Source organism: Ostrea edulis, chromosome 1, assembly GCF_947568905.1.
Source record: "Ostrea edulis chromosome 1, xbOstEdul1.1, whole genome shotgun sequence".
Taxonomy (NCBI): domain Eukaryota; kingdom Metazoa; phylum Mollusca; class Bivalvia; order Ostreida; family Ostreidae; genus Ostrea; species Ostrea edulis.
Window position 1 is genome coordinate 18,635,913 of NC_079164.1, and position 13,932 is coordinate 18,649,844.

Sequence of the window (13,932 nt, forward strand, 5' to 3'; positions counted from 1 at the left end):
TGATATGTCAACTGCGACTTCAATTGCTCTTCAGAAATGATTAAATGAATGAAGTGATTGAAGCTGGACAGGTTAACCACACTGGAGGTAAACAAACAAACAATCCACCTGTAATTAACCCTGTAGCACTGTTACACCTTTGTGGAAGATTAAACATTGTGACCACCACAGTAAAGCTGGAGGCCTCATTGTTCTCCAGAAATTGGGGGCTATATTAAATTCCTTCCATTATCTTTGATTTTACAACCATAATTGTTTTCCCATGCATGCCAATCACCAGCATGTCAATCAAGTAGAAAGGTGAAAAGAAAGTTGGGGGGTTGGTTAAGGTCACTTAATGTGTGATTATGTAGCAAGCCTGAAAACCTGTAACCCAGAGAACACCAGATATTAATGGAAGTTTTTGAAGAGTGTTTGAACTACCAAATATGATAGCATATTTTAGTATCCAGTCAAGAGAAGAGACTTTAACTATGTATAGTTGGGTATATATTTTCTGAGGTTCAGAGAGAGGAAAAGAGGACCCCTTCAATTGTCAATTAATGCCACTCTAAAGTGATTATGTAATAAAATATGAAAAGTATTTATGACACCTTTCACATATGTAATATTGCATTCTTCAAACTAAAAAAAAAGCCATATGGTACATGTAGTATTGTCTTGGGTGTCAATATTGAATGTTTGATTACTTTGTATGCATGTGAATTAAATAGTGAAGATTAATAATTCATTAGTAATAAATGTTCAAGATTTCTCTGATAAAGTTTTAAAAAAGGAAAGATCTTTTTTTCAATAAAGAAATTATTCATTGCTATAGTATTTTAACGTCACTACTTGAATATACAAGTATACATTCATTCAGCACAAATTATAACACCCCTTCCTCCACTCAGTATATGGTTAAAGTGCCAAGAGAACCATCAGTCAGTTTGAAATTCCCTATACTTAATGAGTATTCAAGCAATACATTGTCTATTGTAACAGGTCTTCAAAACTCAAGAAACGGCTGCTGTTTATCGATTAATTTTGTTCATATGTGTCCTGGTTATCAAAATTAAGGCTAGATCTTGGTTATATGAGAAGGAACTGCTAGAATTTGAGACCTTATGATCCACATGTGAGATTTGATCAACCTAATAAAATACCCCATCAAAAGAAGTGTCATTGAGCAATAGGCATAGATATGTGAAGTTTATTTGATTGTTAAGATATATATACGATTATTGGTTATGGTGTTAAATTTGAGGTTTATTTTCTCATAAGTATTTTCAAAATACCTTACAGAGAAATAAAACAGTATGTTGTATTAAATTTGACACGACTGGAATTATTCTAAATAGCATCACTTCATTGAGAAAATTGAAATATACTGCATCACAAGTACTATGACAATATCTATCAATAAAATCTTTGAAATAAAAACACAAGATGTCAGGGATACAGGAGGCTATATAAAATGTCATATAAAATTTAAAGTTCCCCTAAAATCTCCACCCTTGGATATCAAACTCCTCCAATTACAAAAAATAAAATTGGAGACACCGCATCTCTACAGTGTTTCCAGACAAGTGCTTCACAGTGCATTGACTCTTAGGAATCATATTTAGTACCCTACCGAGACAAATTATCGACATACAAGTATGTTTTGTTCATTTGTCTCTTGCTTTATTCCTATGGAAATTCATTCTATTTTGATGATAAATAACTTAAGAAATGGTATAATGAACATCTGTGATAAACTTTGCTGATCATTATTTTCAATAGAGCAATAACAATTAGGGTCTTCAACTTCAACAATCATGTATCACACCCTTTTATTTTGGCAAAGAAAGTGCAAGATGGTATTATTTGAGTTGTGCATGTGTGTATGCATATATAAATGCATTTTAAATCATTGTTCAATATAAGGATGGATATGCATATGAAATGAAATAGTGTTGTGTACAACTGTCAAAATGGTACACAAGTACTAAATGCAAACAAAATTTATATTCTAGCTAGTAAACACTAATTGCTAATAACCAATAAATTTGTGTTCAAACACACGTACACTTGCTACCCCCAGGAAGTTAAAAGGATAATCTTCATCCATAAATTAACCTCTACACAATGAATAAACTTGTGACCTACCCTTGAAATAACATTTTACGGCCACACAGACATGCATTTTAATATTTATCAAAAAATGGTTAGTGCGCACTGATTTGGATGGAGTATTAATTTAACATCAAAATGTGTTCAAGACATTTCTACATGCCAGTATGGGGTCAAAAAGTCAAATCATTTGCATGAATATGATTTATTACTCAACAATTATCAATAAAGTATATATGAAAAAAAAAAAAAAAATACTTCGGGTATTTTAAACCACTTTAAATGAAGAATGTCTTTAAGATTTACAAATCAATTAAACCAAACTTTTTCTACACTTATGATAATATTTTGCCGAACAGCATATTTTCTGGCTAGTCTACCCCATAACAAAGGTATTTTTTCAATAAAGGAATTGTGTAATGTGCTAATCACTGCCTAGATGAATCTTATGGTTCAGGAGGATATACTTCTTTTGATCCAAATCCATATAATACATTTGTCCTGACTTACAGCTTTCAATCACTTAGTCATATTGTCCACTTAAAAATCACTGGTCACTTTCAACAGTTTTTAAATTCCTTATCAGTCACACATCAGAGTGGACCCTACAGCTTATCTGAAATATGACCAGCAGTAATACCCATTATCACTAAATCCCTCCTATGGTATTCTCCCTGATTACTGATACGGAAATTCTCAACACCACTGAGCGCATTTCTAAGAGGGAAAAGCCTATCTTATTTTTTATGTCTTATAAGGAAAATTCAACAATCATTGCAATAATCTTGCAACTGCCAATATCAGTCATCGATGTTTAAAGCATTGTTCTATAAGTTAAACATTAATGATACAAACCACTTTATGAGTATTTCAATAATTGTATTGAATTCTTATTCATTTAAATGCCAGCGTACTAAATACATCTAAACAAAAACATGTGTCTTTGTTCTCTAATTATCCCTCCAACAAGGCAAGACACCATATTTGTCCATATCAAAAGGTAGGAAAGCAAATTTGTTGAAATATGCACTAGGGTTCATAAAGTAAAATAGTGAATTGAATCTAAATTTGTATGAATGAGAGGTGATTGTAATCTGCTCTTAAACACCCAGATCCTGTGGTATGACCCAAAACTGGACAAAGGGTTCTTTTCATAATTTATGGTTCTAGTCAAAGACAAATAGTGATTAATTTTCACCTGGACAGGTACACTACTACCTGTGGACCATGTTGCTCTGTGACATGACCCCAGATAAAGAACATGCAATGTTAAAGTCAACCAGTTGTACCCCCCTCGTAAAATTGTACTTTAAAACCTCAAACTCCAAGGTCAAGTTTGGTACCAATACTGGAGATGTTCTCATTCAATGAGCTCATTTTCTGCTTTTATAAATTTTACAATTGGATGCTGACATTTGTACTTACAATACGCAGCTAGATCAGTACAAACCATTTACAATTCTTTCACTTCATTCTTTTTTATTTAGGATAATTTCAAGTGCCTATAAAATAAAACCTACGTTTGAGTTTTACAGTATCATGTATCTTCTGGAGTTTGTGAAAACTCTTAAAATTTCACTGTTTTAAATTCCAAGGCAGCTCCTAAAGTTGATCTGATAACAACATAAGTAGATTTCTACCTCATTTGGCTGACTGCATCATGGTGTGTGCTCGAGATGGCACCATAACATTTGAAATTCACTCAAGGAAATAGCATATGCTTATCTCCAAGCACAAAGATGTCTTTGTCAGTGAAAAGGCTGGACTTTGAAGTCCTACCAACTCTTGTATCAATATTGATCTCTTCAGAAGCAGCCCCAATACTAGAATACAATCTCTATTTAGAATATGAAAGAAAAATATTGAATCTAATGTCTATTTATCAGATTTTCTTTTCAAAACAGCTTTTCACAAACAATACCTAACAATGAAAAAAAAATTCTTCAGGTAAACAAAGACTCTATTGGACAGATGAAATCATAATTATCTCCATTTCTTGTTTTACCTACCAATCCAGTGTTACTTAGTAACTTGTATTTGGTTTGTCACCTACTAAGATAACATTTAGAGTATTGTGAAATAAGAAACAGGTTTATTTATCTTTATGATGGTAGACTGAGGACACAGTCGGCCTTTGTCTTTTTATGAGCTTGTTTCATAGCACTCCTGTTTTTGCAAACTTACACAATGTACCTGTGATTGTTTACATTCAAAAGTACTAAGATTTGACACTGTAATACTCCTGGGGTTAATTTTCAAAAATATCTTTAAAAAACTTTCTTTAAAAAAAACCCAGTTTGTTGAAAAGTTTCCAATGACATAAATTTGTATACTCCAAATCGAAAATTCCAAGTAGCACCTTCAATATTATGTATATCTGTTAATTAAATAAGTAAACAGGATGCTTCAATTAGAGAACCCCACATCTTGATAACAATCTGCATAACTTAAATATAGATTAAAGTTTTGTTAAATGTTTATGGCCAAGCAAAATATCAGTTAAGTGCACATTTATATCACTGGATTTTATTAGGAGTGCATCATTAATATAAAAAGGTCACCTACAGTATTAAATTTAATGAAAGTTTATAGACCGATGTTTGTGAGGAGAAATAACTTATGACTTTGTTCATGTTGTTTTGATGTACTTTTCACAACGATTACGCAAATATAATAAACATTTACGCAGATATGGTAAGCAAGACTGAATGTAGAATAATAGAACTGTCTTCTATTATTGCATGGACTTCCATAATACTTTATATGACACAAATTGAACTGCACATGGTCACTTGAAAAGTGCCATCCAAAAAACTCTGACGTCAATCTAACTTCGCCTCCTTTTATATAAATTCATAATTGATGTTCATAGATATGACAAACTTTCACAGATTTGAATACCATTCGCAATTTATTGCCAGTTTTATCTAATAATGAAGTGTTTAATTTCACTTCAGTTGTCTTCTTGGCAGTTTAAAAAAAAAACCCACATACACATAAAAACTAAAATTCATGGATGATGTCAATACAGTGTTATCTAGTCACCACATGACATGATCATATCTTTTGAGTTTGGGCTTCGTTCTAATGAATGAAATCTTATTTTATGAGTTTAAAATGAACCTGGTCTTGAACTGATGATTTTGCAAAAATTCTACAAAACAATATCACTACACTGTATTCCTCTTTATATGGTTGAAATGAAATGCCAGATATCCCAAAATAGACCCATAGAACTAATAGTATTTTTCCTCTTCTCATAATAAGGCCACTGGGAATATTTCATTCACAGACTTCACCATTTATTTCAAAAAATGGCTTTAGTGTAATTTCAAATTACAGTTTGTGATAAATGGCTGTATTTATATATTTAACAGTCAACAAAAGGGAGATATTTCTAACCTGCAAATGTTGGCATCAATGCAATTTAAAAGTCAATGAAAAATAGTCTAGCGATCATTCAATATTTGTTGACATATCTGCACTAAGCATGTTCTTGTACACTTACTGTGATAGGCGACTCCCATACGGCTAGAACGCGACTATCAGGGGACCACTCAATGCCAGTCAAATCATCCGTCTCCGTCTCAAAATGCTGCAATTATAATGCAAAGTCGAAACTTGAGTGAAATTTAATTTACACCAGATTATTCTATAATTTCACAAAATGTCATTTTACTGTGCCATTATCTAAAGTGAAATAGGATAAACAACCCTTCATAAAATTACTTGCAGTGGAAATGCAATACATTAATACCATTATACTGTACACAAATTTATTTTTTCACATGCATGAAATCTGTCTATTTATATGCAGGTACTTAAAATAAGACTATTAATAAAAGATATTGTTACTTTAACAAGCTCCCAAGAATCACATGCAAAGATACTAATGAAGTCTTTGCAATCTCTTCTTTCTGCTAAGGCCATGTATTTCCCACCATTGCTGTAGTCTAACGCTATCCAAAAAAAAAAAGAAGAGGGAGAAATTATGTTCATTAGAATTTATTGTACATAAAACTAGAGATACTGCTGGCCCAGATTCAGTGTTACATTTGCTAGTTCTTTATGTTGTGTTCAATTGCTGACCAGTTTTTTTATGTTGTAAGTGTTTAATTGCATGCAGCCTGAAATGAATGCAATATCCCTCCACAGTGTGTGCAAGTGAGACCCTGTTCAAAAGAATGTGTAAATTTCTATCATGCCATGGTCCACTCTGAAGACTAGAGGGATCAAAAAAGTTGATCAAGCAAAAATAACACTAAATCAAGACTGGTGGTATTTTCAATGTTGATCTAATGATGGTAATTACACTTGTGCTAATATACCACAAAAGAATATTGAACCACAAAAAGAATCTTAATCTTCAAGCACTGTCTGTTTATTATCATATTAAATTCATACAAACACACTAACTTGCATTTTTGGGGCAGAAGATGGGTAACACTATACTCACGTTTTTGGCATTGTTTCGGGTAGCGGATGTATGAGACGGACTTCGTCACCAATGACCAAACTGTTATCCTCAACTGTAAAAAAAAAATTGAAATTTTCTGTTATACATCTTTGATATTAATCATCCACTCTCTCTCTCCACTTTCTCTCTCTCTGATGTTCAGTCTGTAAAGTCTTCACTGTAAAGCATCAGAGGCAGCTAATGACATCAGCCTACTTCACCATATTAATTGTCTTTCATAATTTTGCGTAACATGCGGAAAAAATTCATTTATATATATGTATGTAAATTAATAATAACCGTGGTTGTTATAATTAAATGCTCCTTCGTCAATGCTCAAATTTGAAGTGAAAGTTATGGGTTTTTTCTGAAGGAATGTTTATGAACTTATGTATCTTTCGAACCCCAACTAAAGTGATGTAAAAAGTAGACTAGTAAAGGTCTAGATTCTGTTCCACACCTAACCATGCAACTAAGTGCCATCTCAAAATTAGTGGGATGTGAAACTTCTCTCATTTAAATTCCTAATGCAAGCTGCCGACACTACCGAGATTATATATTCACACCATGTTTACAGGGACATGTTAAAATGGGTGTGTTCACATCAATTAACATGGTTCAATTCAAAATTTCTCTGAAAAAAAATTTATAGTGCTAATCATGCTAATGATTAACATAAAAATGGAATTCACAAAAAATTGAAAATATATGATTTGGTCATAATGCAGAAGCTGATATTGCTTTTAAACATGATATTTAAATGCAATAAATGCCACTACTCTGTAATTTTGGTAACAAGATCAAAGTAAGAAACCTTAATTTTCCTTCCTTTATATACAAAACTCTTAAAATCTTACAAATAGAAGACTTGGCGTTTCCATTATATATCAGTGAGTTATGAAATAAATGACCCGTTTCCCTGTAGATAACATTTTGTACAATGCAAAAAAATTACAGTGATCAATATTTGGCAAAATCAACAAAAACTCCTAAAAATAAACATGTTTCATAATTTTCACAAAAATCTCTTGCACTAACAGCCTCCAAAATTTAAATGTTTATGTTACCAGTATTTACTTCAGAGTTCATTTGCTTTTAATGTTAATATTATATCCTATGTTCATAGTTGTACAATGAATGTAACTTTCATCAAGACTAAATACCATACATGTACATATGCACAAATAATCATAATTTAGATGAAACACATTTCAACAGTTTAATAAAGGATACAGAAATTAAGAGTGGAAACAAATTTAGTGTTGAACCAAACATTCAATTCTTTTTATAGGAAATACTTTAAAGTTCACAATCTTACAACAATTCACCATTTGAAGAAAAAAAGTGGCAGTACAATAAAATCCATTGGTAATTATTCTAGCTGAAAATTGTCCAGTGTCACTCACAATTAAACTATTGCCCCATTTCAAAAAAAAAATTAAAGATGTTAGGCTGGAAACCTTATCTCAAATGATTCAATACAAACAAGTTCAAAGAAAAAAATTGATAGCTTGTAAAAGGACTGTAAAAATATGGCAGTAACAGTCTTTGTTAAGAGTGCCTTACCACGCTTGTCTGGTGAACATAGCACATAAAACTGCCAGAGACTCAAGACTATGAGCACTGCCACTGTTCAAGCTCAGTAAGTAAATCCATCAATGATATTGCTATTTCAAATGAACAATATTTATCATTTTATTTCTTTGCTTATTTCCCCTTTAATTCTCTAAACCTTGTGACAGCTGTATCATAAATAAAATTTTGATTCAATAATTTCTCTCTTGCCTTTAAAGGGTCCGTTTAACATACATGTATACATGCACAAAATGACTGCTACATATATCATTACGATGCAGTATGTAAATTTTTGTACTGTACACTGAGATATATATTTTAAAAAAATATGTATACCACAACTGCAAAGTTACTTTTTGATTAAAAAAGTAGAGAAGTTGTTGATAGACAAACTTCAGTTCTTTTGAATTACAATTCACCAACAAGCATTTGTAAATTTTTCTTGTACACATCTGCTACCTACATAAAAATCAGCAGTGGTAAGGATGTGTCGCCCGTCCGGGCTCCACCTGGCTGCACACAATCCAGCTGACCCCTCGTCGATCTTACAGGTCCATTCTGGCTGTTCGATAGACCAGACCTGTAATTTGACGACAAATACTTGTTTATGATACTGAATGTCATCATGTGTAATTTTATGTTATTGTTTTGATATTTTGCATTTGTTATATCTTAAACAAGAGTAGGTGTGCATTTTTTCCCCCCAATTGGTAACACAATATTCTTGTTATTGCTAATGGTTCTTCAATGTATTCTAACTAATTTGCATCGAGTGAACTGCCAGAGACATTAAACCATATTACAACAAAAGAATTGAGATAAAACCAAATGCTATCAAAATTTAAGTCCCTTCTTTGCATGCAAGCAAGGTACAACCTCGAAAAATTACAATATTCATAAATAGATATTGCATAGTTGAATGGGTAACAGGCACATTTTCATTATATTTTAGATATATATATATTGCATAATGTATATATGCTTGATAACATCTTCATACCCTTTTAAGTCTGGTCACAGATGAAAATTGCTTGTGCTTATAAATAAATTTAAAAACAAGGAGATTTACAAACAAGAGAGATAACCCTCCCAGGCTACTTGTACTTGTGAGATGTAACTGTAATAAACTAATTGGAATTCTTTACAAAGGCTATGGATTTAGGAAAACTTCAAAGATTTAACCATGCATTTATCACAGTGGGTGGCTGGGTGTGAATTTGATTGGCAATTAAGATCTTATTTTTAAAAGATTACAAGATAAATAAAAAGAGTTTTTCCATTGTTACTTCTACTTTTTTATGATATTTCATAGGTAAATTATATATATATACACACATTCTAGATTTTTACATATAGAATGTACAAATTTGTGTTTTATCCGTGATAATAATTATCCAATGTTTTCTCATTCCAAATTCTTGCAATAGCCTTTCTACAGTCTCTACACTGTTTTGATAACCTGAAAAGCTGGATATGCTTGGGGATGGAAAATATTGATTTAAATTCAGTAAAGAAAGAGTAACACTGAGAGCAAAGCTGAATTCAGTGTTATCAATATATGCACAAGAATCTGTGAATGCTTGCAGAATACCTGACCTGCACAATGCCTCTCTTGAACAGTCCACACAAAACAAACTGGGAATCTGATGACCACTGCAAGAATTCATCAAACATTTTATAATTTTTATAATAATTTTTTTTTTTTTTTTTTTTTGCTGAATGATATAAAACACTATTGCTTCTCATTTTATGCTGTGAAATATTAATCATTTAGATGTGAATTACTTAATACTAGCAACTCATCAGAATTGCATAGCGATTGGGATTCACCGTTTCATTTACATGATTAATAAATGACTGAATTTTTAAGGTAAAAATCAGCATCTTTATTAATATTGTGTGAAGCATTAACCTCTATGTGCTGTATGGTATCTAGGCATGTGTAAAGATTCTGAATCTGTAGGGTGTCCACATCTCTTATCACCAGGCGAAATTCAACCACAGAAGCCTATAAATAATCAAACACATATTATAACTTTTAAATGAATCAATTAAATTTATTTATTCACCATGATGCAAATTGTATACTTCAAATGAAAAAAGATAAAGTTCAAGTATTTGAATAACATCCAATGCATTGTTACTACATTCACACTTTTTTTTCACTATGACATGGAGTGTCAAGTACAGAATTCAATTACATGTAAGTATAAATATGTGATGTTCAATGAAAGCTTACTTTGAAGCTCTTAAGTTCAGTAATTTATATAATCAAAAACTGACACTGTTTTGTGCTATGTTTACAAGTTATCAAAGCAAAATTTTCTCTCGTCAAACTTTATTGTGAGTGTGAAGAATACAATTTTATGGATTAAGGGTTTTTCTTGATATAATCTGCTTAGGAACTAAATGAAGTGTAATAAAAGGGATAAAGCATGTGTTACTTTTCCCATTCTCCATTTTACAGCATATAATTTGTACAATTATACAATAATCCAAGTACTGATTAGTCTATTGATTGATGCTTAATATGTCCTTCAGATTATCCCTAATTCCGCACAGTTATTAATTTGACACCTTGCTGTAAGATTACTTAACCAAAGAGCAACAACTCAGCATTGAATACTGATCACTTTGTGGGGAATTTAATAATTGTGTGTAAATTGAATTATTTACAATACATAGTTTTTTTTTCAATTTTAATATTATTGAATAATACCTCTTACTATGATACATATATGAAATTAAGCCTGCAGACATAAGAGAATAGCTTGCAAACTGTATGTGCTGGGGCCTAATTTACACATGAATCATCTGACAATGATGTTGAATGAAATTTGATGTATTAGGTTAATTTTATTTCATGTATATAGGAGATCTTTAACAAGGTGTTACATGTACTAAAAATTCATGAAAATAGCTGTTTGAAGTTTCATAGGATGTTGTACAATTCTCTGCACTAATAGCATTTACAACATTACACATGAATAGAACAACCATTCTGCTTACCAAATACTTTCCGTCAGTGGAAAACTTGCAAATTTGACTACTTTGACGGAACAACTCGGAAAAATTCATGCCAGTTTCTTCAGTTTTTAAATGAATATAACGAAAGGTAATCTCGATTACACAATAAGAAAATACACTCTAAACGCTGATATCAGCATGTGTCAACATGCGACATTCGCCATCTTATTTGTCAGTCATGGAAAAGTGCATTTTTGCAGCTCACTGTTAGCGGCAGAACTCACAATCACTTTGATTTATAACGGTAGAGAGGTACCGTATCGTTAAGTAATTATCCAATTAATTGCACCACGGGAAGCATAGAAGATCACAGGTGTGTGTTTTCATAAGCAACAACTTCTCAGTTCAATCCGCGGACTCCCGACAATGCTCCGCTCTGATTGGTCAATTAATACAGTTAATAACGGTGAGTATCGCGTATAATACAGGTAAATGGATGCTTAATTCCATTAAAAATAGTTATGATGGCTAAAGTAAATTACAGGAACAGGTAGGTGACGATTTTTACTACTCTTCAACCTTGAATCAATATTACCGTATATTTTTTTCTGTTATAACGCGTTTCCCGCGAATATGCACCGCCATAATAAATAGAAAACCACGTGGTATATAGATCCAAAATTGACAGTGTAAAGAGAGTGGTTAGAGTGTGGGAAGTCTACGTTAGGATCACCATTTGTGTTCAATTCATTTTTTTATGTCATTTCATATGTAGCCGTAATCGGCAGCATTATTCGTAAGTATACACCAACTTTTGCAATGTCAACTCGGACTTCTTAAAGAATTCGTGTACATATTCACAAGGCTAAATTGTGCTGTGCACACATAGGCTAAAAGCCGATTGGTAATGTTTTTCGAATGGCGGTTGACCAACACAATTTGTGTGAACTATTTTGTTACTGTTAGATGTGTCTGTGTTTCTGAACTGTATCAATGTATTATTTTGAGGATCATATTCCTCCGTGGCCTGGTCACTTCGACTAGGGTAAGTAATGTAAACAAATTGACTGATAAAATGATAAGGGAGTCGTGAAAGTGCCGGTAAATTTTAACAAATTTTCACTTTACTTATTGATGAGTCAAAATATAACTGTCTTTGAGTTGATATAATTATTACTACTTAGGTGTTATGTAGAAATTGTTACAACAGTTTTAATTCCATTGTTACAATGATAGATAGAAAAATATAGATTTTATTTTATGAATATTTATTGCAATGGAAGTAAACAGTTATTGATAAAAGAAAGGATATACAGTGAAATTCGTAAAAAAGGAAAAAAATTCCTTGAGACAAATGTAACAAACAAAATACAATTCATTTGCAAATTTTAAAAAGTACAATAATGCAGGTTTAAGATTAATAGATATTTAGCTGCAGCCCTGTGAATGCCAGAATTTTTTTTTTAGATCAGAACTGACGGAAGTTTCTGTGTTATAGTGATCTATGGTACAGTTTACAAATACTGAGAAAATTAATTCTTACAAGGATTCTTGAACATGTCAAAGAGTAAAATTTATCAGTCAAGTTTGTTTGATAAGTGGATTAAACTTTTTGTCCCTTGGCTGTGTACTTTTCCTTGGAGATCACATGAAATTGTTATTCATTTTTGTTGACATTTATATTTTCCCTCTGACCCACAAGTCTTTATATTTTCAATAGAAATTTTGTTAGAAATTTTTAAATAGATGGAGTTTACTGTCTTGGGTTTGTCAATAGAAAGCTTGAGATCAATTTCTATAGAATTGGTTTCCATGCTTACTTGCACACTGTGTGTATTTACTTGACAGAGCATGGAAGATCCAGGTAGACTACTTAAAATTGATAGGCAACCGAATACCTTTTAAAAAAATTTAGCTAAAAAGTTTGTTTTCATCAGATAAACCAACATTGAAATATTGATAGAAAAATAAAACATGAAAAGGAGATTGATCTTAAAACACGTAATTTGTGAATAATGTAAAAATATTGGGGGAGAGGGGGTGGGTGGGGTCAAGGCCAGTGTTAGTTAGTCACTACAGATACATGTATATCTGAAATCAGTAATTGATTTAAATAATGATAACAGCTAAAACTTAACTAAACTCTCTATATACTTGATTGCCCTCTCCCTTTTTTAATGTATTGGTGGAAAAAAAGATAGTATCCTTTTTCCCATTTTGTGAATTAAGTTTACTCAGATATTTGAATGGTATGTTTCTAACTTTCTATTCCAGATTTGGAAAATACAACATATCCAAAATACCGTCCCAGATGTCGCAAAGCACAACGATAGGGCCGCCATTATCACAAGAGACCTTCGACTATTTGTGGAATAGTCTAGAAGAATGCACTGACCATGGGTAGGCTCTCTATAAAATTAGTTTACATCCTGGGGGGGGGGGGGGGGGGGGGGGGGGGGGAGATATACGATACCCAGTATAGATATTTATTTGCACTGTACGTGGAAATTGTTCCCTTTTTTATGAATTCATTTGTTACTGTAGAGTAGCAAAGGCATGGCTTTGGGCAAGTGTAAAATGGGTGGAATAATGTTTGTAGTGTGTGAAATGAAGTGAGACAAAAATAAGATTGAATTAAAATTTGTTGGTTATCATGGTTAGCTTTATGTGTATTGAGTTATACAGTGAATTCTTTAATTTGCTTCAGGAATTATACCCAGATTCAACATAGAGATCTGGGTTATAATTACGAGGAGAATGAGGATGAGGATACCACCAGTCTTCAGATTGAAAGGTTTCAGATCAAGTCAAACCAGGACTCCATCACGGATCTGGTAAGG

General features: G+C 32.2%; 2 protein-coding genes across 7 annotated transcripts in view; one reads left to right on the plus strand and one right to left on the minus strand.

The window, feature by feature from the left end:
- LOC125663336 (WD repeat-containing protein WRAP73-like) overlaps window positions 1–11,636 on the minus strand; it is a 47,161-nt gene extending 35,525 nt beyond the window's left edge. The window contains exons 1-7 of the mRNA XM_048895632.2: window positions 11,135–11,636; window positions 10,038–10,133; window positions 9,722–9,778; window positions 8,589–8,705; window positions 6,551–6,623; window positions 5,950–6,053; window positions 5,603–5,689 (exon numbers count right to left, since the gene is read on the minus strand). Coding sequence (XP_048751589.2) covers window positions 5,603–5,689; window positions 5,950–6,053; window positions 6,551–6,623; window positions 8,589–8,705; window positions 9,722–9,778; window positions 10,038–10,133; window positions 11,135–11,203 — 603 coding nt within the window. The 5' untranslated portion in view covers window positions 11,204–11,636. The remainder of the gene's footprint in view (window positions 1–5,602; window positions 5,690–5,949; window positions 6,054–6,550; window positions 6,624–8,588; window positions 8,706–9,721; window positions 9,779–10,037; window positions 10,134–11,134) is intronic.
- The window catches only part of LOC125663265 (cellular tumor antigen p53-like), a 52,560-nt gene that overhangs the window by 22,537 nt on the left and 16,091 nt on the right, over window positions 1–13,932 (plus strand). For 5 of the 6 annotated variants that reach the window (XM_056152956.1, XM_056152957.1, XM_056152958.1 and 2 more), the window contains exons 3-4: window positions 13,367–13,492; window positions 13,800–13,926. In XM_056152956.1, coding sequence (XP_056008931.1) covers window positions 13,367–13,492; window positions 13,800–13,926 — 253 coding nt within the window. Of the gene's footprint in view, window positions 1–11,745; window positions 11,889–13,366; window positions 13,493–13,799; window positions 13,927–13,932 lie in introns of those variants that run through there. The other variant, XM_048895574.2, reaches the window with a different exon arrangement.